The sequence below is a fragment of the Bombina bombina genome, chromosome 5 (assembly GCF_027579735.1).
Source record: "Bombina bombina isolate aBomBom1 chromosome 5, aBomBom1.pri, whole genome shotgun sequence".
NCBI lineage: Eukaryota > Metazoa > Chordata > Amphibia > Anura > Bombinatoridae > Bombina > Bombina bombina.
In genome coordinates, this window is record NC_069503.1 from 919,766,667 (window position 1) to 919,791,726 (window position 25,060).

A 25,060-nucleotide genomic window follows, 5' to 3' on the forward strand; every position below is an offset into this window, starting at 1 on the left:
TATATATACACATATAAACACATAAATACATATATGTATACATATATAGACATTTAGGGCCAGTGGTCACCAGACCACTAAGGCAGTTTCTTTACGGTCTGTCGATGCTTTGAATATTTGGGCCTAAGCGAGAATCCCTTAAAGCGATTGCGATATTAGAAGTTCAACTTTTTGCACACTTTGTTATCCAATTGTTTTCTATCAACTTTATCTTTATTTTTAACACATTATAAAGAATATTATTTGTATTAATACCTATTTGCTGTCAGCCCTTACAGTATTTTAATCCCATGGGGAGATTTAGACATTCTTACTCATTTTTATAGGGTACGTGCTAATATGCAACATGCATATCATTTTTCTTTTTGAAAATCATTATGTTCAGTTGAGTTAGGTGTAAAAAGCAGTGGCTAATGTAATGAATTATACATGCTTATACTGAAATCAATATGTGGATGAAGTCATGAAAACCATTATTGGGGATTTTCTTCTTATGTAGCATAAACTTTATAGTAATGATTATAATATATTGTAATGGATAAAAAATATATAGAAAACAATTATTTAAGGAACACAAAAACATGTTTTATACTAGCACAGTCTAGTGCTGCATTGAAAAATATCTACATACTAAAGAGTTGTTTTATGACAATTACAAGTTTTGTTTAGAAAACAATTGCACAGTTTTAAAATCCATAGCGGTCCTATAGAAACCCTTGTGAATATTTGATTTGTTTGTGGTCGCCATGAAATGTGTGGGTTGGTTAATGTTTTCATTAGAAAATGTCTATGCTTGGATTATGGGCGCAATCCGATATAGATCGCAGTTTGCGGCGCAAGCGAGGGAACCCGCGTCGCCCGCAGTTTCAGCTTGCAACTCGAGCCATCCAATATGCGGCGCCGTCACTTGCTAAAGTGGCGCAAGTCTCACAAACCAGCGATGTCCAGAAATCTGCGTAAGTACAGATTTTTGGAGTCGCCAGTGACTTGCGCCACGTTAGAAACTGCCGGCGCCTATAAAACCTGACTAAAGTCTAAATCACCCGCACTGTCTAACACGCCTCCTAAACATAGCCCGACACGTCTAACCCTCTATCCGCTATCCCCCCTCACTAGCCTAACAATAAAAAAAGTTATTAACCCCTAAACCGCCGCTCCTGTACCCCGCCGCAACCTAATAAAGTTATTAACCCCTAAACCGCCGCTCCCGTACCCCGCCGCCAGCTATATTAAATCTATAACCCCCTAAAGTGAGCCCCTAACACCGCCGCCATCTCTATTAAAATTATTAACCCCTAATCTAATCCCCCTATACCGCCGCCAGCTATATTAATATTATTAACCCCTAATGTAAGCCCCTTACACCGCCGCCATCTCTATTAAAATGATTAACCCCTAATTTAATCTACCTACCCCACCGCCAGCTATGTTATCTATATTAACCCTAAGTATATTATAGTTAATATAGGTATTACATTATATATATTAACTATATTAACCCTAATTATATTAGGGTTAATATAGTTAATATAGTTACTATAGTATTTATATTAACTATATTAACTCTATCTAACCCTAACACCCCTAACTAAATTCTTATTAAATTAATCTAATTCATATTATAAACTAAAATATTCCTATTTAAATCTAAATACTTACCTATAAAATGAACCCTAAGATAGCTACAATATAATTAATAATTACATTGTAGCTATGTTATGGTTAATATTTATTTTACAGGTAAATTGTTAATTATTTTAACTAGGTATAATAGCTATTAAATAGTTATTAACTATTTAATATCTACCTAGTTAAAATAATTACCCAATTACCTGTAAAATAAATCCTAACCTAAGTTACAAATACACCTACACTATCAATAAATTAAATAAACTACAAACATCTATCTAAAAATACAATTAAATTAACTAAACTAAATTACAAAAAAAAACAAACACTAAATTACAAAAAATAAAAAAAAGATTACAAGATTTTTAAGCTAATTACACCTATTCTAAGCCCCCTAATAAAATAATAAAGCCCCCCAAAATAAAAAAAATTCCCTGCCCTATTCTAAATTAAAAAAATTTCAAAGCTCTTTACCTTACCAGCCCTTAAAAGGGCCTTTTGTGGGGCATGCCCCAAAGAATTCAGCTCTTTTGCATTTAAAAACATATACAATACCCCCCCCCCATTACAACCCACCACCCACATACCCCTATTCTAAAACCACCCAAACCCCCCTTAAAAAAGCCTAACACTACCCCCCTGAAGATCTCCCTACCTTGTCTTCACCACACCGGGCCGAACTCCTCATCCGATCCGGGCGATGTCTTGCTCCAATCGGCAAAGAAGAATTCTTCCTCCGGCGACGTCTTCCTCCAAGCGGCAGCAAAGTCTTCATCCTTCCGGCGGCATCTTCAATCTTCTTTCTTCGCTCTGCCGCCGCGGAGCATCCATCCCGGCCGACGACTGAACGACGAATGAGGTACCTTTAAATGACGTCATCCAAGATGGCGTCCGCCGAATTCCGAATGGCTGATAGGATTCTATCAGCCAATCGGAATTAAGTTAGAAAAATCTGATTGGCTGATTGAATCAGCCAATCAGATTCAAGTTCAATCCGATTGGCTGATCCAATCAGCCAATCAGATTGAGCTCGCATTCTATTGGTTGTTTCGATCAGCCAATAGAATGCAAGCTCAATCTGATTGGCTGATTGGATCAGCCAATCAGATTGAGTAGGGGGATTAGATTAGATTAGGGGTTAATAATTTTTATATAGGTGGAGGCGGTGTAAGGGGTCAGATTAGGGGATAGATAAGGTAGATGACAGCGGTGTAAGGGGTTCACATTAGGGGATAGATAAGGTAGATGGCGGCGGTTTTAGGGGCTCACAGTAGGGGGTTAGTTTATGTAGATGGCGGCGGGGTCCGGGAGCGGCGGTTTAGGGGTTAATAACTTTATTAGGGATTTCGGGGGGGGGGGGGATCGTGGTTGACAGGTAGATAGACATTGCGCATGCGTTAGGTGTTAGGTTTTATTTAGCAGATCGCGGGTGACAGGTAGATAGACATTGCGCATGCGTTAGGTGTTAGGTTTATTTTCTAGCTAGTTTAGGTAGTTACGGGGCTCCAATAGTCAGCGTAAGGCTTCTTACGGCTGCTTTTTGTGGCGAGGTGAAAATGGAGTAAGTTTTCTCCATTTTTGCCACGTAAGTCCTTACGCTGCATATTGGATACCAAACTGCGCTGGTTTGGTATACCTGCCTATAGCCAAAAAAACTATGGGCGACGGCAGAAATATACGGGCGTAACTTCTAGGTTACGCCGTATATAGGATACCAAACCAGTGCAAATATTGGCGTCGCCGGCTTTTGCGGGCGGCGATTTTTATCGGATCGACCCCTATGTTTTTACCTGGGCATTATTGAGGATAACCATTTTACTTTTTATAACATTTTTTAAATAGATTTATTGTTGTTGATTTTTTCAATAGATACAGTAAGTGTGTTTGTGATTTCTGGTCCAAAGCTCTTTAACAGTTTATCCTGTGATAAGTCTAACTTTTTTACCAACTTCAATTGAGAAAGAAAAATGATTGTAATTCCAGCAATGTTACAGTGTTGAAGGGACATTCCAGAGAAAATTGGAATTCACATGGATGCATTTCAGGTTTGAATAGAAGCATTTTTGTAATATACATGTATTAGCATAAATGCTTCTAATAAAAGCTATAGCTGTTTTAAAAGAGTATTTAAGTATGCACAGTGCTCCTGCATTTTTAACACAGCCCTTTCTCAGAAAGCCTAAGGTGCTTGTACCATCTGGTAATGACTCAATTTGTTAATTGCTGGCACAATACAAGCTCCACTGGTGCTATGAGCAGCTGCAGTATTTAACATGTTGGTGCACTGAGAATATCTAGCTATGCTTCACATGCACAAGCATAGCACAATGTTAACACTAAAACAGTAATAACTTTTACTAGAATCATTAGTTTGCCAATCCATGTTTATTGCAAATGTGTTTGTATTCGAAGATGTAATTAATCTATGTGCCTTTAAATTTTGACCGGAATGTCCCTTGAAGTGACAGGCAGGAAAAGTGAACACACATGTTTGCATATGCATATTATTTGCGTGCATCCCATTATTAACCCAAAGCACAATACATAACTCTTCCAGCTTTTGTATTATTTTAAAAGTAGAAATCTACTGATATTTGTTATGGACATTCTTAGAACCCCTAAAATGTCTTAATTTACAACATCCTTTACCACCTTTGTTAGGTATATGTCCTTGTCTTTCTCTAACAGATACATACAGTTATCATTAGGGATATTATGCAGAAAGAAAATACCTTAAAAGGTTAGTGCACACCTTGTAATTACAAGACATTTCTGTTACGCTGCTATATAATGACACATCAGCCAAGTCTCCACATTTTTAAAACAATCTAACATCCTTTTTACTGCAATTGTTTTTCAATAGTCAAACTCCACCCACCATTTGTCTCATTTGGAGGAGCCAGTCTGAGCTTGAATCTGCAGACAACAAGGCTAGCAAGGATCATAATATTAGCATTCACTGCATTGTTTTGAAGTAGTTATCAGTTAAATCCAGTTAGGGAAAAGTAACAGGGCTAACCTTGAGAAGTCAGCAGGGTGCATTTCAAGTTCTGAGAATTAGAAAATCGTTAATATTCAGAGCTAAATTACATGAAAAGACAAATTAAATAATTAAAGTATATTGCAATATTGTTTATAACTAAATATTTTACGTAAAAATCTCAAGGTTTCAAATGAACACAAAGAAAAAAAATCAATGTTCAAGATCACTGCCTCTTGTTATAGCACGTTGTTTCAATAGATACATATGTTTTAAATTCCCTTATCTTTCTATGTATAATATATTAGCAGCCGCGGGACTTCAACTCATCAGTTTTATGTCAAGGCCAAGAGCCGAGCTGACATATTTCAACATATGATGCTATATTACAAAGTACCTCTTTTAGGGCTAGATTACGAATTAAGTGCTATTTTTTAGATCCCGCTCATGCGTTTTGTGTGCGTTGGGTAGAGTGTGTATTACAAGTTAAAAGTAAAATCTTTTCACACGAGCGCTAACCCCACACACACAATAGTACAAAAGGAAATATCAAATGTAATTGACAAAGCTGTAGAGAACCATGTGATCACCAAGGATCTTGCTGTTTTCTTAATTAATAAAAACCCTATCACCCCAGTATTCTACACGTTACCTAAGGTTCACAAGAACCTTAAGGATCCTCTGGCTGCACTCCAAAAATCTTATTTAAAAGATACTGGCAATTTTCTTGAACAAATAAATAAGATACAAAGTGAAGAATCAGATATCCTCTTCACACTTGACATTGTTAGTCTATATACAACAATTCCCCATGAAGCTGGCATAGCATCAGTATTGAAACTGACTTTCTATTCCTAAATGTCAATTCATTGAGGATTTGTTGAATATAGTATTATACTTAAATTATTTTCTTTTTCAGGACACTTTTTACATTCAAAAAAAGGGTACAGCCATGGGCTGTAATGTGGCCCCTTCATACGCCAACATTTTCGTCAGCCAATTTGAGAAGAGATATGTATATACTAGTGTTTTTTTTTCAAACAAGCTGTAAACTTTGGCTCCGTTTCATCGACGATGTGTTTGGCGTATGGAGGGGCCCATTGAGCACACTACAAACATTTGTGGATGAATTAAACAATAGCACCAATAGTCTAAAATTCACACTATTTTTTTCTGAAAATCATGTAAGTTATTTAGATACAGTAGTATATAAGAAAGATGGTGCCCTGACTTCTGATCTATTTAATAAGCCCACTGACCGTAATACCCTCTTACATTTTGATAGTTATCACACTGAACAAGTTTTTAGGTCTATACCTAGAAGCCAATTTGTCAGAACAGTGAGGAATGTAAAGGATAAAAAACTGCAGGCAGTAAGATTGGTACAAATGGCCAAGAAATTTGAGAAAAGCGGTTATCCTAACCCATTAATATCAAATTGCAAACAAGATGTGCTTACTGAAATAAACGACCATGGTTCACGAAAAAGATATAATAAAAAAGAAGGGAATCAGATTGTGTTCACAATGGAATATAGCATGTATAGTGAAAAAATCTCTAAGATTATTAAAAAGCATTGGTATTTATTAAATAAATACAATCCTAGTATTAGGGAATTTCAAGATCCCCCTATACATGCCTATAAGAGGGTAAAAAATATAAGAGATATATTAGTTAAGGCCAATATGGGCACTAAAAAGGAAGAGAAAGTCAATTATCTAACTAGTTCCAACAAAGGATCATATCCCTGCCTTCATTGTGCACAGTGCAACTCTATGATCAAGGGCAAACATGTAGCACAAATAAATGATAGAAAGAAACAATATATAAATGGTCTGTACACATGTGATACAGAATATGTAGTGTACTTACTAAAATGCCAATGTGAGCGGGGCTATGTTGGTGAAACAATTAATTGCATTAAAGATAGAATTAGTGCCCACAAATCATCTATTAGATGTGAGGACAAATCCCTCCCAGTATCGGCCCATTTCATTGAGGCAGGTCATTCAGTGAGCCAAGTTAGGTTTCAAGTAATTGATCACATCCCAAAACTGAGAAGGGGTGGTGATAGGGAATTGTTACTAAAGAGGAGAGAAGTTTGGTGGATAAAAAATGTAAATGCCCTCCACCCAGTAGGATTAAATAGGGATTATGACCTACATTTGTTTTTATAAGTATTTTTCAGATATTTTGTACATGCATTTATAGGTTTTTTAAATATGTATTATTTTATGGCGTTTTGATATTGTGTACATAATCCAAACTACCATTTCAGTAATACCCTAAAAAATGCCACATTAAAAAGTGAAAAGGAAAAAAGTTAATTTAAAAGGAGTAATAATTATATACAGCCAGTAGGTGGCGAGAGAGAAACATGAGAAATATGTATGATGTCATCTAATGAACAGGTGAGTTAATTAAATGCTACACAGGTGTTATATAAGGGGTTCAATGGTAGTTGTCTATAGCATGATTAAGAGTCACATGGACTTGAAACGTTGCTGCTGCTTTGTCTTCATGTTACGGTAAATAAAGCTGATACCTTGATGAATTGGTGGTGCTGACGTCTCCTCTTTGGATTTCTTTATGTATGAGAGGTGTGCAGGAGCCTCTGATGTGCGAGCACCCCATACAAACAAAGTTTGATGAACTTTTCTATGTGTGTGCTGGATCCTCCATTGTTTCTTGTATATATATATATATATATATATATATATATATATATATATATATATATATATATATATATAGGAATATCTTTATAAAAAGACTTAGAACATATTCCCCTATGTGAAATATTTACAGTAAATACATAGTTAAAAACTTTATTAAATATGAATATTGCATATATATGCTATTGCATGTTATCAATCATCTACTTGACTGCAAAGGGCTCCAATGCACATATATACAGTATATATATATATATATATATATATATATATATATATATACATGTCTATATATGTATACATATTTATTTATGTTTCTATGTGTATATAAATGTCTGTAAATACATATACACACATATATATACATATGTACACACACACACATATATATATGTATAATACATATATATATATATATACATACATATACATATTTAGACTTGTATATGTATGCATCTCTAGGTTAATGCCCTTTGCAGCCATTAACACCTGAGACCTCATATGTTTTATAGCTTTCTATTGCATATTTTTTAAATAATATTTATTAGATAGTGTTTTTATGAGTGTAACTGTACTTTTAAATGTATTTTTAATGTTTTTTGTGCAACATTTTAGTCGAGCATAACAGTAACCAGAGCTCTGATGTAGTGATATCCTGATGCGTGTTAAATTCAAGTGCTCTCGATCTAACACGTTTCCTTTCAACTCGTAATACACATGCTTCTTTCAAAGTGTGCAAAGAGCCACAAAAAAAACCTTTTCGCTTGCGCACAACAGTTAGCGTGCCACTCGTAAATCTAGCTCTTAGTAAGATTAATGTGATAAATCAACTTGTGAAGTCATGGATCTTCAAAACATTTACAGTATACCTTTTATAATATTCATTTACTAGTTTACTTATTAATAAATGGGCTATCATTTAGAATTTACATTATTACCATATTTACCTCTACATTTATCTTTCTGTTCTTTTTCGTTTAAGAAAACTGGCTTTAAAACACCATCCAGACAAAAATCCGGAAAATCCCCAAGCTGCAGAAACATTCAAGGAAATCAACAATGCTCATACAATACTGAGTGACTTATCAAAAAGGAATATTTATGACAAATATGGTTCTCTAGGCCTGTATGTGGCAGAACAGTTTGGAGAAGAAAATGTAAATGCATACTTCATGTTGTCAAGCTGGTGGGCAAAGGTAAGAGATCCAATTTTATCCAAAGCAAACCCTGGTCTAACCTCTTCTTACATAGATACACCTTTGTTGGTCATCTATTGTTTTCCTCATAACTTTAATATTCAACTATCAACAACAGTTTTATCAAGAAATATAACATAGTGGGTTTCATTCTATGGAAGCTATTCATATTCATTAAAAGCCTTATTGTAGTGTATCAGCTGCCTAGAATAACAAAAAAGCTGTTGAAATAGGAGAGGCTAGTGAACAGGTGGTTCTAGCAAAATGCTATGAAGAGTGTTATGTGGGAGGTGCTGCAGCTTCAAGCAGTAATAGGTACCTGCCATGGTGAATAGAACCTGAAGGAACCCCAGAAGAACTGGCAGTGCTTTGCAGGCCAGTGTGTGAGATCCAGGTAAGTACAAATGTGACTCTACCCTGAGGTGTAAAAGCAGCAAGTGCATGTTTACATCAGAAAACCAGCACCTACTGTTTGAGATGAGCACTAGACGTGGCTGGGTGCAAGTGTGCTCCTAACACCCTACAGATTGCTGAGACATGTAGTTCTATGGGCAGTAAGCAATTCCCCTGAACTGAGTTCCACTTAGACCACGAGTTCACACTGAACTGAATGGTTTCCTTTTTGGAAAAGCCACCTGCTTGAATGACTAATGGTTTCCAGTGTTTGCAAAGAGAAAGTCACACTCTAAAGGAATGCTAAGCTTCTCTTTGTAAATAGTTAAATGAGGTCAAAGTTGTAAAAATTCAACTTTTATTGTGTGAAATAAAAATACTTTAAGTACTCCCCCTGCAGTCTTATATGTTTTATGCTTGTATCCATATTTAATCATCAACATAGTGCATTAACTAATTTTACTCCATCATCTTAACCTTATTTGCCTTAAGATCTATATTATCTTTATTAAAGTTTTGAATAAATAGTTAAACAACAGAAATTAAAAGACATAAAACATATTGCAACAATATTGCAGTCAAGGCAAATGAGGTAAAAGCATAAGTTAAATAAATGATGTGATCTTTGAAAGCTACACAATCACATCTGCGAAGGAAAACATAACAAAAAAATCAGAGCTCTAAGCGTATAATCAATACCTAAAAGAGATTACATTGGTAAATTACTCAGTATTAGACACAACAATAAAAAGAGAGGAGAGGAAGAAAACATTGCAGAAAGAAAATTAGATGAAGCCGGTAGATACAAGAACCATATATCTAAATCTTGAAATTACCAAACCATGAATTAGTCCCAATAGGAATATAGTACCTCAAACTGAACAGTGAATAAATTAGGAGTAATAGGTTTTAAAGTGGACTAAAGAACAGAGACTCCCTCCGAAATGTAAGACTAAAAATATGTTTAGTGGTAGTGGTCACTATATGGTCACTCCTCCTTTACAATTTAACATTTAAAAAGTATATTTATGTTTTAGAATTTAGCCATTGGGTCCAATAAAACTCCATGTCCAAGAAAAAATCTTGCTTTCCTTTCAAGGTGAAATTTACATTTATTGCTTATTGACAGTAATAGGGGGATGATTGATTATCAGAATTTTGACATTCAAATAATATTGTTTATTTGTATAGTGCCACAAAATTCCCTAGGGCTGATACAAAGATTTGTGGTAAGATACAAATACATAACAGCCTAATAAAAACAAGTACAGCAGTAGGAGGTCCCTCCTCCTAAGAGATTAAAGTATACAGGTTACGGGTGCAGAGACATAAGATTTGGGCTAGCTTGTCACATGGATTGTAGTTGCAGCAGCGAGTCAAGGCAATTCAAGATTTATTTTGGTTAGGATGAAAATAGAGGCCCTAAATACGAGAGGCAGCTTAAGTATATATATATATATATATATATATATATATATATATATATATATATATACGTATATTAAACAGTACTAGCGCCTGTTTAAATTAATATATTTATCAATATTACTAGTGAACTAAAAGTAAAACTATGCTATTATTACTAAGGAACCATAAAGTTTATATGCCTTGAGGAGTGAGTATTTATTTTCATCAGATTTAATCTATCTATCTATCTATCTATCTATCTATATATCTCTCTATCTATCTATCTATCTATCTATCATACTGTAATTAATTATTACTCAGTAATGTAATTTATTTTACATTCAGAATGATCTACAATGAAATGATAATCCTGTGTTTTCTTTTAGGGCTTATTTGCTATCTGTGGACTTCTGACTGGCTGTTATCTTTGCTGCTGCTTTTGTTGCTGTTGTAACTGCTGCTTTGGAAAGTGTAAACCCAAGTCAACTGTAGAGGAAGATTATGAATACTATGTTTCTCCTGAGGACCTGGAGGAACAAATTCGGACAGACATGGAAACAGGTGGTCAAAAAAGAGGAAACTTCTTATACCACAGTAACATACCTGTAGATTTTTTTTGTATCGTAGCTGTATAATTATTTTAAGATCTTAGTTGCAGATTTTAAGGAAAATTGCTTCAAGCTTTTTTCTTGTTAGCAGCTTCAAGCTATCATGTGCAGTTATGCACTGTTTCAAAAATAGCACATTTTATAGAATGCACTTTTTGGTAACTAAAACACTATGGAGCTTGATGCCCCGTGTTTCTGGCGAGCCCTTAGGCTCGCCGGAAACACAAGTTATGAAGCAGTGGTCTAAAGGGGCGGCGGACAGACATCGCCAGAAATCAACCTGATCGAATACGATCAGGTTGATTGACACCCCCGGCTAGCATCAGATTGGCCGCGAATCTGCAGGGGACGGCATTGTACCAACAGTTCACAAGAACTGCTGGTGCAATGATAAATGCAGAGAGCGTATGCTATCGGCATTTATCGATGTGCAGCGGACATGATCCGCAATATCAGATTATGTCCGCTCGCACTATAATAAATAGGCCCCTATATGGCTTTTTAGGCTATAACATTTTACCTACTTTTATTTATTGTTATATTTTTATTGATGATACACTTATATACCCACAAAGTTATTATATTTCTATGTTTAAGATTAGTACAAATTAAATTATTTATTAATATAGGGTTGGATATATTTTTCTATAGCATATTATTATTATTTATTAATATTAAGTTGAATATATTTTTCTATAGCATAGCAACATTATTTAGGTTTATGCAAAGGTTAGGCAACTTTCACTCTGGTATTATAATATAAATGCACTTATTATTTATGGTTTTACAATTATTTTTATCACGTTATATATGTATTTTTTTTATCATACATATCTAGATATACTACAGGATTAGTGGAGCATGATTTTTTTTTATAATTGATATAATTGTTGGGGAGATGATGGGATTGCAACACTTAGATTGGTGACACATACGCTATAGTGGAATAGTGTTTTTTGGGGGTAGTAAAGGGCAAGGTTGGGTGACGTTCACTTTGGTATTACTACAAAATATATTAGTGTGCTTATTTCAGTGATGTAAGTATTTCTATTTGGATGGTCATATTTTGATCTTCATTATTTTTAGATGCATAAAAAAAATATGTGCCATTATATTAATAATCTTAAAATTTCTTTTGTAATATTTGGTTAGTCCTTATTTCTCTTCTTAGACCAGGAACACAATTCTGCATTACCAGATCTAGTATCACAACATATTTGGTTTGTTTATGCCCATGTTCGATCTCAAGGAGGCAAGTTTACATTTTATAGCAATACATTTTCATGGTATGATAAGACAATGGTGATATTTTTTGTCATTACAAGTACAAGTAAATCCAGATTCTTTTTTAACATACCCTGAGTTTTTGTTGGTCCCATTGGGCCTGTGTCATATTATTGTCATTTCCACTAAGACACAGACATCTGGACTTTCAATTTGCTCCTGTCAAACTACATGTTTTCTCTTTATATTCCATTGTTTTATGTAAGTGATGTTTATTATTGTGTATAGTTTATTACTATTATTCCCACTAACCATGGGATCAATCCATTGAGTTTTTAAAATTATTGCCATGTGGATGTTTCAGATCTCTACTTTGTTTAGGTCTTATGTTTTATTTATATACTATGACAAATTGTGCCTGTCTGATGGGTGTTAATTGGTTTTAAGCACTATTTAAACAGCTGTTGGAATTGTTCTTAGCTCAGAATGGCATTGCTTGTGGACTTGACAAGTTTTTTTTTTTTTTTTTATTAAATTGTAATTCTTGGTTACTAACTTTCTCCAACATTGGTGTGTCCGGTCCACGGCGTCATCCATAACTTGTGGGAATATTCTCTTCCCCAATAGGAAATGGCAAAGAGCACAGCAAAAGCTGTCCATATAGTCCCTCCTAGGCTCCGCCCACCCCAGTCATTCTCTTTGCTGCTGAACAAGCAGCATCTCCACGGAGATGGTGAAGAGTATGTGGTGTTTAGTTGTAGTTTTGTATTCTACTATCAAGAGTTTGTTATTTTAAAATAGTGCTGGTATGTACTATTTACTCTGAAACAGAAAAAGATGAAGAGTTCTGTTTGTGAGAGGAATATGATTTTAGCAGCAGTAACTAAAATCGTTTGCTGTTTCCACATAGGACTGTTGAGATGAGATAACTTCAGTTGGGGGAAACAGTTGGCAGACTTTTCTGCTTAAGGTATGACTAGACATATTTCTAACAAGACTGTGTAATGCTGGAAGGCTGTCATTTCCCCTCATGGGGACAGGTAAGCCATTTTCTTAGTCTCAAACAGAATAAAGGGCTTAATATGGGCTATAAAACTGGTAGACACTAGATCGATTGCTTTATTTGGGCATTTTATACAGCTTGCTGTTGAAATTCACACTTTATAAACTTTGGGGAACGTTTTTTTACGTCAGGCACTGGTTTAGACACCTTCCCAGTCAGGAAGGGCCTTCTCTGTAGTAGGCAGAGCCTCATTTTTGCGCCATTATTGAGCAGTTACTTTTGAGAGCAGGACATGCAGCTGCATGTGTGTGGGTCTGAAAGTAATTGAAAAGGTTCCTAGAAGGCTTCATTTGGTATCGTATACCCCCCTGGGTTTGGTAAAGTCGCAGCAAAGGCTGTAGCTGGGACTGTAGAGGGGTTAAAACTGTAACCGGCTCCGGTTTCCTTCATAGTTTTTCACATATTCAGTAATAAAGTGTGCCCTGTTTAAAATTTAAAGAGACAGTAACGGTTTTGTTTTAAAACGGTTTTTGTACTTTATTGACAAGTTTAATCCGGTTTAACATGTCTGTGCCTTCAGATAAACTATGTTCTGTATGTATGGAAGCCAATGTGTCTCCCCCTTCAAAATTGTGTGATAATTGTGCCATAGCGTCCAAACAAAGTAAGGACAGTACTGCCACAGATAGTAAAGTTGCCCAAGATGATTCATCAGATGAAGGGAGTAGACATAGTTCTACATCATCTCCTTCTGTGTCTACACCAGTTTTGCCCACGCAGGAGACCCCTAGAACTTCTAGCGCGCCAATGCTTGTTACTATGCAACAATTGACGGCAGTAATGGATAACTCCATAGCAAATATTTTATCCAAAATGCCTGCATTTCAGAGAAAACGCGATTGCTCTGTTTTAAACACTGTAGAGAAGGAGGGCGCTGATGATAATTGCTCTGTCATACCCTCACACCAATCTGAAGTGGCCATGAGGGAGGTTTTGTCAGATGGGGAAATTTCTGATTCAGGTAGAATTTCTCAACAGGCAGAACCTGATGTTGTGACATTTAAATTTAAATTAGAGCATCTCCGCGCACTGCTTAAGGAGGTGCTATCTACTCTGGATGATTGTGACAACCTGGTCATTCCAGAAAAATTGTGCAAGATGGACAAGTTCCTAGAGGTTCCGGTGCACCCCGACGCTTTTCCTATACCCAAGCGGGTGGCGGACATAGTGAATAAGGAGTGGGAGAAGCCCGGCATACCTTTTATCCCTCCTCCTATATTTAAGAAATTATTTCCTATGGTTGACCCCAGAAAGGACTTATGGCAGACAGTCCCTAAGGTCGAGGGGGCAGTTTCTACACTAGCCAAGCGCACTACTATTCCTATTGAGGATAATTGTGCTTTCAAAGATCCTATGGATAAAAAATTGGAGGGTTTGCTTAAAAAGATTTTTGTACAGCAAGGTTACCTCCTGCAACCTATTTCGTGCATTATTCCTGTCACTACAGCAGTGTGGTTCTGGTTCGAGGAACTAGAAAAGTCGCTTAGTAGAGAGACTCCGTATGAGGAGGTTATGGACAGAATTCACGCACTTAAGTTAGCTAATTCCTTTATTTTAGATGCCGCTTTGCAGTTAGCTAGATTAGCGGCGAAAAATTCAGGGTTTGCAATTGTGGTGCGCAGAGCGCTCTGGCTAAAGTCTTGGTCAGCGGATGTATCTTCCAAGACAAAATTGCTTAATATCCCTTTCAAGGGTAAAACCCTTTTTGGGCCAGAATTGAAAGAGATTATCTCAGACATCACTGGGGGTAAGGGCCACGCCCTCCCACAAGATAGGCCTTTCAAGGCCAAGAATAAGTCTAATTTTCGTTCCTTTCGCAATTTCAGGAACGGACCGGCCTCCAACTCTGCAGCCTCTAGACAAGAGGGTAATGCTTCACAAACCAAACCAGCTTGGAAACCGATGCAAGGCTAGAACAAGGGTAAGCAGGCCAAGAAGCCTGCTGCTGCTACCAAGACAGAATGAAGGAGTAGCCCCCGATCCGGGACCGGATCTAGTAGGGGGCAGACGCTCTCTCTTCGCTCAGGCTTGGGCAAGAGATGTTCAGGATCCCTGGGCACTAGAAATAGTTTCTCAGGGTTATCTTCTGGAATTCAAGGAACTACCCCCAAGGGGAAGGTTCCACATGTCTCACTTATCTTCAAACCAAATAAAGAGACAGGCATTCTTACATTGTGTAGAAGACCTGCTAAAGATGGGAGTGATACACCCAGTTCCAACCGTGGAACAAGGAATGGGGTTTTACTCAAATCTGTTTGTAGTTCCCAAAAAAGAGGGAACTTTCAGACCAATTCTGGATTTAAAGATCCTAACAAATTTCTCAGAGTGCCATCGTTCAAAATGGAAACTATTCGAATGATTTTACCTACAATCCAGGAGGGTCAATTTATGACTACCGTGGATCTAAAGGATGCGTATCTACATATTCCTATCCACAAAGATCATCATCAGTTCCTAAGGTTTGTCTTTCTGGACAAACATTACCAGTTCGTGGCTCTCCCATTCGAGCTAGCCACTGCTCCAAGGATTTTCACAAAGGTACTCGGGTCCCTTCTAGCGGTTCTAAGACCAAGGGGCATTGCAGTGGCACCTTACTTGGACGACATTTTGATACAAGCGTTGTCTCTTTCAAAGGCAAAGGCTCACACAGACATCGTTCTGGCCTTTCTCAGATCTCACGGATGGAAAGTGAACATAGAAAAAAGTTCCCTGTCTCCGTCTACAAGAGTTCCTTTCTTGGGGACAATAATAGATTCTTTAGAAATGAAGATTTTCCTGACAGATGTCAGAAAGTCAAAACTTCTAAACGCTTGTCAAGTTCTTCACTCTGTTCCACGACCTTCCATAGCTCAGTGCATGGAAGTAGTAGGGTTGATGGTTGCAGCAATTGACATAGTTCCTTTTGCACAAATTCATCTAAGACCATTACAACTGTGCATGCTGAAACAGTGGAATGGGGACTATACAGACTTGTCTCCAGTGATTCAAGTAGATCAGAAGACCAGAGACTCACTCCATTGGTGGCTAACCCAGGATCACCTGTACCAGGGAATGAGCTTCCGCAGACCAGAGTGGGTCATCATCACGACCGACGCCAGTCTAGTGGGCTGGGGCGCGGTCTGGGACTCCCTGAAAGCTCAGGGGCTATGGTCTCGGGAAGAGTCTCTTCTCCCGATAAACATTCTGGAACTGAGAGCGATATCCAATGCTCTCAGGGCTTGGCCTCAACTAGCAAAGGCCAGATTCATAAGATTCCAATCAGACAACATGACGACTGTTGCTTACATCAACCATCAGGGGGGAACAAGGAGTTCCCTGGCGATGAGAGACGTGACCAAAATCATAAAATGGGCGGAGGATCACTCCTGCCACCTATCTGCGATCCACATCCCAGGAGTGGAAAACTGGGAGGCGGATTATCTGAGTCGTCAGACATTCCATCCGGGGGAGTGGGAACTCCACCCGCAGATATTTGCCCAGTTGACTCAATTATGGGGCATTCCAGACATGGATCTGATGGCGTCTCGTCAGAACTTCAAGGTTCCTTGCTACGGGTCCAGATCCAGGGATCCCAAGGCGACTCTAGTGGATGCATTAGTAGCGCCTTGGACCTTCAACCTAGCTTATGTGTTTCCACCGTTTCCTCTCATTCCCAGGCTGGTAGCCAGGATCAAGCAGGAGAGGGCCTCGGTGATCTTGATAGCTCCTGCGTGGCCACGCAGGACTTGGTATGCAGACCTGATGAATATGTCATCGGCTCCACCATGGAAGCTACCTTTGAGACAGGATCTTCTAGTACAAGGTCCATTCGAACATCCAAATCTAGTTTCCCTCCAGCTGACGGCTTGGAAATTGAACGCTTGATTTTATCTAAGCGTGGTTTTTCGGATTCTGTAATAGATACTCTGGTACAAGCCAGAAAACCTGTAACTAGAAAAATTTACCATAAAATATGGAAAAGATATATCTGTTGGTGTGAATCCAAGGGATTCTCATGGAGTAAGATCAAAATTCTTAGGATCCTTTCCTTTCTTCAAGAAGGTTTGGATAAGGGATTATCAGCAAGTTCTCTAAAGGGACAGATTTCTGCTTTATCTGTCTTGTTACACAAACGACTGGCAGCTGTGCCTGATGTTCAAGCTTTTGTTCAGGCTTTGGTCAGGATCAAGCCTGTTTTCAGACCTTTGACTCCTCCCTGGAGTCTGAATTTAGTTCTTTCAGTTCTTCAAGGGGTTCCGTTTGAACCTCTACATTCCATAGATATCAAGATGTTATCTTGGAAAGTTCTGTTTTTGGTTGCTATTTCTTCTGCTAGAAGAGTTTCTGAGTTATCTGCTTTGCAGTGTAATCCGCCCTATCTGGTGTTCCATTCAGATAAGGTTGTTTTGCGTACTAAACCTGGTTTCCTTCCAAAGGTTGTTTCCAACAAGAATATTAACCAGGAAATACGTGTGCCTTCTTTGTGTCTGAATCCAGTTTCAAAGAAGGAACGTTTGTTACACAATTTAGATGTAGTTCGTGCTTTAGAGTTCTATTTAGAAGCAACAAAGGATTTCAGACAAACGTCTTCTCTGTTTGTCATTTATTCTGGCAAAAGGAGAGGTCAAAAAGCTACTGCTACCTCTCTTTCCTTTTGGCTGAAAAGCATCATCTGATTGGCTTACGAGACTGCCGGACGGCAGCCTCCTGAACGCATCACAGCTCACTCTACTAGGGCTGTGGCTTCCACTTGGGCCTTCAAGAACGAGGCTTCTGTTGATCAGATATGTAAGGCAGCGACTTGGTCTTCCCTACACACTTTTGCCAAATTCTACAAATTTGATACTTTTGCTTCTTCGGGGGCTATTTTTTGGAGAAAAGTTTTGCAAGCCGTGGTGCCTTCTGTTTAGGTAACCTGATTGGCTCCCTCCCTTCATCCGTGTCCTAAAGCTTTGGTATTGGTTCCCACAAGTTATGGATGACGCCGTGGACCGGACACACCAATGTTGGAGAAAACAGAATTTATGCTTACCTGATAAATTACTTTCTCCAACGGTGTGTCCGGTCCACGGCCCGCCCTGGTTTTTTAATCAGGTTTGATGAATTTCTTTCTTTAACTACAGTCACCACGGCACCTTATAGTTTCTCCTGTTTTTTCTTCTGTCCGTCGGTCGAATGACTGGGGTGGGCGGAGCCTAGGAGGGACTATATGGACAGCTTTTGCTGTGCTCTTTGCCATTTCCTGTTGGGGAAGAGAATATTCCCACAAGTTATGGATGACGCCGTGGACCGGACACACCGTTGGAGAAAGTAATTTATCAGGTAAGCATAAATTCTGTTTTTTTTGTTATATATGGATTTAGTACAAGCTGACCACAAGACAGTGAGCTGAGCTACTAAGAGTACTCAGCATGGCTGCTTAATACTTTGAAAGTGATTTTTTCCCCTTTGTAAGTGCTTTTACTCTTTATTTCATACTGAGGTAACTCTATTCACTTTTGTGGTAAATTCTGTGTTTTGTATTTTCTCACAAATAGATGCCTACATTATTTAATATAGTGTTTGAGGCTGTCATAATAATTTAATAAAAATTTTGCCCAGCTCAACTAGCTGTAAAAGAGGGAAAATATGCTTTTTGAGGCCTAGTTACCATTAAAATAGTAATGTTTTCAAACAATGCAAGAGTTTCACATTAGAAATAGACTGTTCTATATACTATTTAGTGCAGGTCAATGTATAGCAATAGTTGCAGTTATGTTCTTATGTAAATATCAATATGTATTTACATATAAAAATATAATGAAGCACATATCTCCATAATTTCAACTAGGCATTTGCCTAGGGCAGCAAGAAATATTACATATATCAATACGTAAACTGAAAAATGTAATAAAATAAAGAAAAAATCTTTTTTTTTTTTCATTTCAAAAACTTTATTGAAGCTGAAACAAAGATACAAGTCAAGGGGTTAACAGAAAGAGGGAGGGGGATAAACCTGCCTCCATTACATCATATTTCTACAGTGGTTAGGGCAACCCCATACAACAAAAGTAATATCCATATTAATAGATAATAAAAAATGCTTAAGATACTTGTTACTTAATGGGAGGGGACTCTATTGCCCCAAAGTATTCTAATCCAAGAGAGGGTATAGAAAAGGAAGGAAGGGGGGAGGAGGGGGGGGGAGGGGGAGAGTATCAGGTGAAAATACTTGTTATTAGTGAGATAAACCTGTCACATGTCCGAGCTAGCAGTCTGTGATGTCTAGGTACTAGAGGTCAACACATTAGGCTTCCAGCTTGTGTCAAAGGAGTCTTTCCAGTCTGTCCAGGTCAACTCAAAGAGGTCAGAATTACCCAGTTTATAGAAAATATCTTTCTCCATGGTGTAAAGGTAGGCCATAAAGGAGCAAACCCTAGACCAAGTGGGGGGGGGATTCTTTCTTCCAGTCACAGGCAATTAAATGTTTTATGGACATAAAGAGATATATACATATATATGCATGGTGCTTAGGCAGGGCATGTACCCCGATATGAAGTAGAGCTACTGTTGGCGTACTACCTAGGGATATACCTAGACTGGAAAGCACCCGGAAGCATCTGGTCCAAATGGGGTGAAGTTTGGGGCATTCCCACCATATATGCAAAGAGTCACCTCTCTGGCCGCATCCTCTCCAGCAGTGAGGAGATGCAGAGGGGAAGATTTTTGCCAGTCTCACAGGGACATAGTACCAGTGAGCCAGCAGTTTGTAATATGTCTCAAATAAAGTTGTACAGTGAATGGCTTTCTGGGTGCGTTCCAAGGTACGCCCCCAGATGTCGCCTGTAAAGGTCTTACCAAGCAGGGATTCCCACTTCAAAAGGTGGGTTGCCTTACCCGATTGCGAGGCAAGACCCAGAAGGTTATAGTGACGGGAGAGAGGTCTAATGAGCCTATCTCCCTGAATCCATGTGGATTCCCATTGGGTTAAGGGGCGAGACGACGACGGTTTGAAGCCCCAACTGGAGAGGAAACTTTTAATCCTATGGTATTCAAACTTCAAGTATTGTGGGATGACCCGTTCTGTGTCCAGCTGAGAAATAGGTCGGAAACAAACCTTTGGAGAGGAGAGCCAAAGATCAGAGACCGTGTTGACTCCCATCTGGGCCCATTTCAACGGGTGAGTGTCCTGCAGACCCGACAACAGTCCCGATAGGGAGGTAATGGGTGACGGATGAGGGGCGACATGGTCACAATGTCGAATCCTATCCCAGAAGTGTAGGCATTCCCGGATAATGGGATTTAGGAGTTGGAGTTTCCTCCGGTGGTGCGGTGGAGTCCAAATTAAATCCCGCAAATTTAGCAAGAAAGGTAACGAGGCTTGTTCAATGGAGTGCCACTTGCAGGAGGACTGTTTGACTCCCCATTGTGAGATGTGGGTGAGCATTGCGCCCTCATAGTATCTCAGTATCAAGGGAGAGCCTAGCCCACCGCACGCCCGAGGTAGTTGAAGCACTCTCTGTGCCACTCTGGGGGGCCTGCCCTTCCAAATATGTTTGACGAATTTGCTTTGGAATTGTAGGAGTATTTGTCTTGGTACCCTGATAGGGAGGCAGCGGAATAGGTATGTAAGTCGGGGTAGGAAGGACATCTTTAGGGCAGCAATGCGTCCCATCCATGAAACATGGGATAGATTCCAACTCTTATTCAGGGAGCGAAGCTCCGACAAGCGAGGGAGATAGTTGTCCTTTACGACTCGGGATAGGTCATCGGAGAGTTTGACTCCTAGATGCATTACTGAAGTTTCCGACCACCGGAAAGGATATTTGGCTTTAAGCGGGTTTAAGGCTGTACTCCCGAACCCTTGGGTATATATCTCTGTTTTGGAGATGTTTAACTTATAATAGGAATGGGCGTTGAACTCTTCCACTATATGCATGAGCCTAGGGAGGGTAATTATAAGGTCGGATGAGAAAAGGGTAATGTCATCCGCAAATAAAGCAATACTATGTTTAGTGCCAAAAAGGGTTATACCGCCCATATGAGGGTCAGACCGGATCTGTTCGGCCAGGGGCTCTATGGCCAGGGTGAAAAGCAGGGGAGACAGAGGGCAGCCCTGCCTAGTCCCATTAGATATAACAAATGGACGAGTATGGAAACCGAGGCCCCTAACTGATGCCGAAGGGGAAGAATATAGGGCCTTTATTGCTCTAATAATGCATCCAGGGAAGTGGTTATTTTCAAGTACTTCCCATAGGAACCGCCATCTCACCCAATCAAAAGCTTTTTCGGCGTCCAATGATATGACCGCCACGGGCTTGTGGAGGCTGGAGGAGAGACTCATAACATTCAGCAATCTTCTAGTATTGTCTGGGCCCTCTCTCTTTGGGATAAATCCCACCTGGTCTGGGTTGATCAAGTGGGGAAGTAGAGGGGCTATGCGGTTAGCTAAGAGTTTTGAGTAGAATTTGATATCGGTATTGATTAAGGAGATTGGCCTGTAGCTAGCACAGAGGGTCGGGTCTTTATTGGGTTTGGGGATTGTTATTATGGTGGCTTCCAGGTATTCTTCCTTAAATTTACCCTCCTCCCGGGCTAAATTATAGAGTCTGAGAAGTAGTGGGGAAAGTTCTTGAGAGAAGGTTTTGTAAAAGTGTACAGGGAATCCATCAGGGCCTGGTGCTTTAAAAGATTTCGAATTCCTGATTACTTGCTGTACTTCTCTAATTGAAAATGGGGAGGTTAGGGAGTCTCTTTGATCGGGTGAGAGGGACGGCAGGTTCAAGGTCTGTAGGTATTCGCATACTTTCTCGGCTGGGGTCGATTGGGGACTTTCGGACTTGTCTATGTTATAGAGATTGGAGTAAAATCCAGCAAAAGCTTCTCCAATCTGCGTAGGGATTTTTAGAAGGGAGTTAGCTGCGGTAATACTATGGATATGCGACGCACAGGTCCTATTTCTAATTTTATTGGCCAGGAGAGTATCCGCCTTGTTTCTCTTGTAGTAATACAGTTGCTTTAATCTAGTTAGATTATCCTGAGTTCTCTTGAGCTCAATGTGTGAGATATGATTTTTAAGGTCAGTTATCTGGCCTGTTAGGGAGTGAAGGGGCCTGGCTCTGTTCTGGGCTTCTAAAGACCTTAATTTAATGTAGGCTTGCGATAACGAGAGTCCCGCCTTTTTTCTGAGAATGGCCTGTTTAGAAATCATAATCCCCCTTATGGTCGCTTTTGCTGCTCCCCACCAACTCACCAACTTGAGAATTGTCATTAGTATGTATATAGTGGTTGATTTCTGTGCGTAGGCTTTCTCTGAACGGGATATCATGAAGGAGGGTGTTCGGCATGCTCCAGGGGGCTCTAGCTCGCGCAGAATTAGTAGAGATCAGATCTGTTATAACACAGTCATGGTCAGACCAGGGGCTTAGAGCTATTATAGCTTTAGAAAAAATATGTAGAGAAAAATGGATATAACAGAGCACTCAAATGGTACTAATAATAAATGGTTCTATATGATGAGTTAGCAGGATAGGGTAATATATAAAACGTAACTTTTAATATTTGTTGAAATTAAAATATATTGTGACAAACATTCACACAATCAGGTGTATATAAAAAAACATTTAAAATAAATGATAAATGCTGAGATACCGGGTATTAACCATTTACAGTGTGTTAAGTGGGTAGGTCTGGCAAGGAAGCACCATAAAATGCTCATGGATTGCACGGTAGCTAGTCTAAAAAAGAGGATTGACCTCACACAAAATTAACTGACTGGTGCAATACTGGATCGGTGCTATCACTTGTCAGAATCCCACACGATTGAATTAGCTCAAATTAAGTTACACTCAAACTCCTATAATTATACTGGGCTGTAGTGAGCCTATTCACAGCTCAACAGCCAGAAACAGATACCAACGAAATAACTTGTATGTCAATATCTATTATCACTATTGCGGTATTTAACACACTAACAAATCAACACTCAGCATTTATCAGAGCGCCTGATGCGCATTTCGCCACGTCCGTGGCTTTCTCAAAGGCTAACCCATCCTGCCTCATACTAAGCGCTTAAATATTACTTGGAGCCAATCACGGGTGAGTATTCGTACACACCCCTAAGCGCTGGCCAATCACCTACAATCTGTCCTATTGGTTAGTCGGACGTCACATGACTTTGCAATGACATGTACAGATAGGCGTGACCTATCACGCTAATGTCAACAATAGTGAGCGTGAACATTCAGGAGAATTAGATCAGAGGGATATAAGTACTGTATTGTTTATACTGGATTGCATATATTCTGATACAGCCTGGTGAACGATTTGCATGTCACATGTCCATACTATCACCACCAATATTTGCGCTACTAATTTCTTGTTATATCATCGTACTTATCTGAATTACCAGAAATATCAAATCATGTAATCACCATAAAGCCATAAATTTAACTATGTGTTTACTATATTAATAGATGATAGAGCATGAAATAAGACTTAAAGAAGTTCTTATTCTATTTAATATGGTTTTCGTGATACCCACTGCTTCAAAGAGACAGTTTAAGATGTACAAATTAACATAATCATTGAGAATGAAGTCTCTTGTGTCATGAGATCTTTAATTGTGTTTGGCACTGAGATGGTTAATGTAGGTACACCTGTGGCTATATACACTACACCATAATTGATATGGATAAAAACATGGAGTTACTTATGATCTGTAACCCATATAACACACTGCATATATTGTAGTTATTATATAGTACCAAGATATGAATTTATCGTGGTCCGAATGAGAAATAAGCATGTATGTTACAATAATATTTCTTTACTCACACAATGTGGAGTTTTAAATAATTGTGTATTTAGGAGTATTTACTTTATAGTGTCTTTTTTTGCTCCTAATGGTATAATCCTATTAGCAATGTGTGGTATCTTAATGAAAACCCTAATAACTGTGTATGGCAGACACGAAAAATACCCTGACGATTTTTCCCTGTAACTATATATCTAACTATATATATATTTTTCTTGAAATCAAGATGGGACTATCCGCCGCCCATAATTCTTGGATATACCTAACCACACATGTGATTACATGATTTGATATTTCTGGTAATTCAGATAAGTACGATGATATAACAAGAAATTAGTAGCGCAAATATTGGTGGTGATAGTATGGACATGTGACATGCAAATCGTTTACCAGGCTGTATCAGAATATATGCAATCCAGTATAAACAATACAGTACTTATATCCCTCTGATCTAATTCTCCTGAATGTTCACGCTCACTATTGTTGACATTAGCGTGATAGGTCACGCCTATCTGTACATGTCATCGCAAAGTCATGTGACGTCCGACTAACCAATAGGACAGATTATAGGTGATTGGCCAGCGCTTAGGGGTGTGTACGAATACTCACCCGTGATTGGCTCCAAGTAATATTTAAGCCCTTAGTATGAGGCAGGACGGGTTAGCCTTTGAGAAAGCCACGGACGTGGCGAAATGCGCATCAGGCGCTCTGATAAATGCTGAGTGTTGATTTGTTAGTGTGTTAAATACCGCAATAGTGATAATAGATATTGACATACAAGTTATTTCGTTGGTATCTGTTTCTGGCTGTTGAGTTGTGAATAGGCTCACTACAGCCCAGTATAATTATAGGAGTTTGAGTGTAACTTAATTTGAGCTAATTCAATCGTGTGGGATTCTGACAAGTGATAGCACCGCTCCAGTATTGCACCAGTCAGTTAATTTTGTGTGAGGTCAATCCTCTTTTTTAGACTAGCTACCGTGCAATCCGTGAGCATTTTATGGTGCTTCCTTGCCAGACCTACCCACTTAACACACTGTAAATGGTTAATACCCGGTATCTCAGCATTTATCATTTATTTTAAATGTTTTTTTATATACACTGATTGTGT

At 38.6% G+C, this 25,060-nt stretch overlaps 1 protein-coding gene across 1 annotated transcript in view; it reads left to right on the forward strand.

The window, feature by feature from the left end:
- The window catches only part of DNAJC5B (DnaJ heat shock protein family (Hsp40) member C5 beta), a 187,063-nt gene that overhangs the window by 87,092 nt on the left and 74,911 nt on the right, over positions 1-25,060 (forward strand). Inside the window, exons 2-3 of the mRNA XM_053715084.1 lie at positions 8,267-8,480; positions 10,667-10,841. Coding sequence (XP_053571059.1) covers positions 8,267-8,480; positions 10,667-10,841 — 389 coding nt within the window. The remainder of the gene's footprint in view (positions 1-8,266; positions 8,481-10,666; positions 10,842-25,060) is intronic.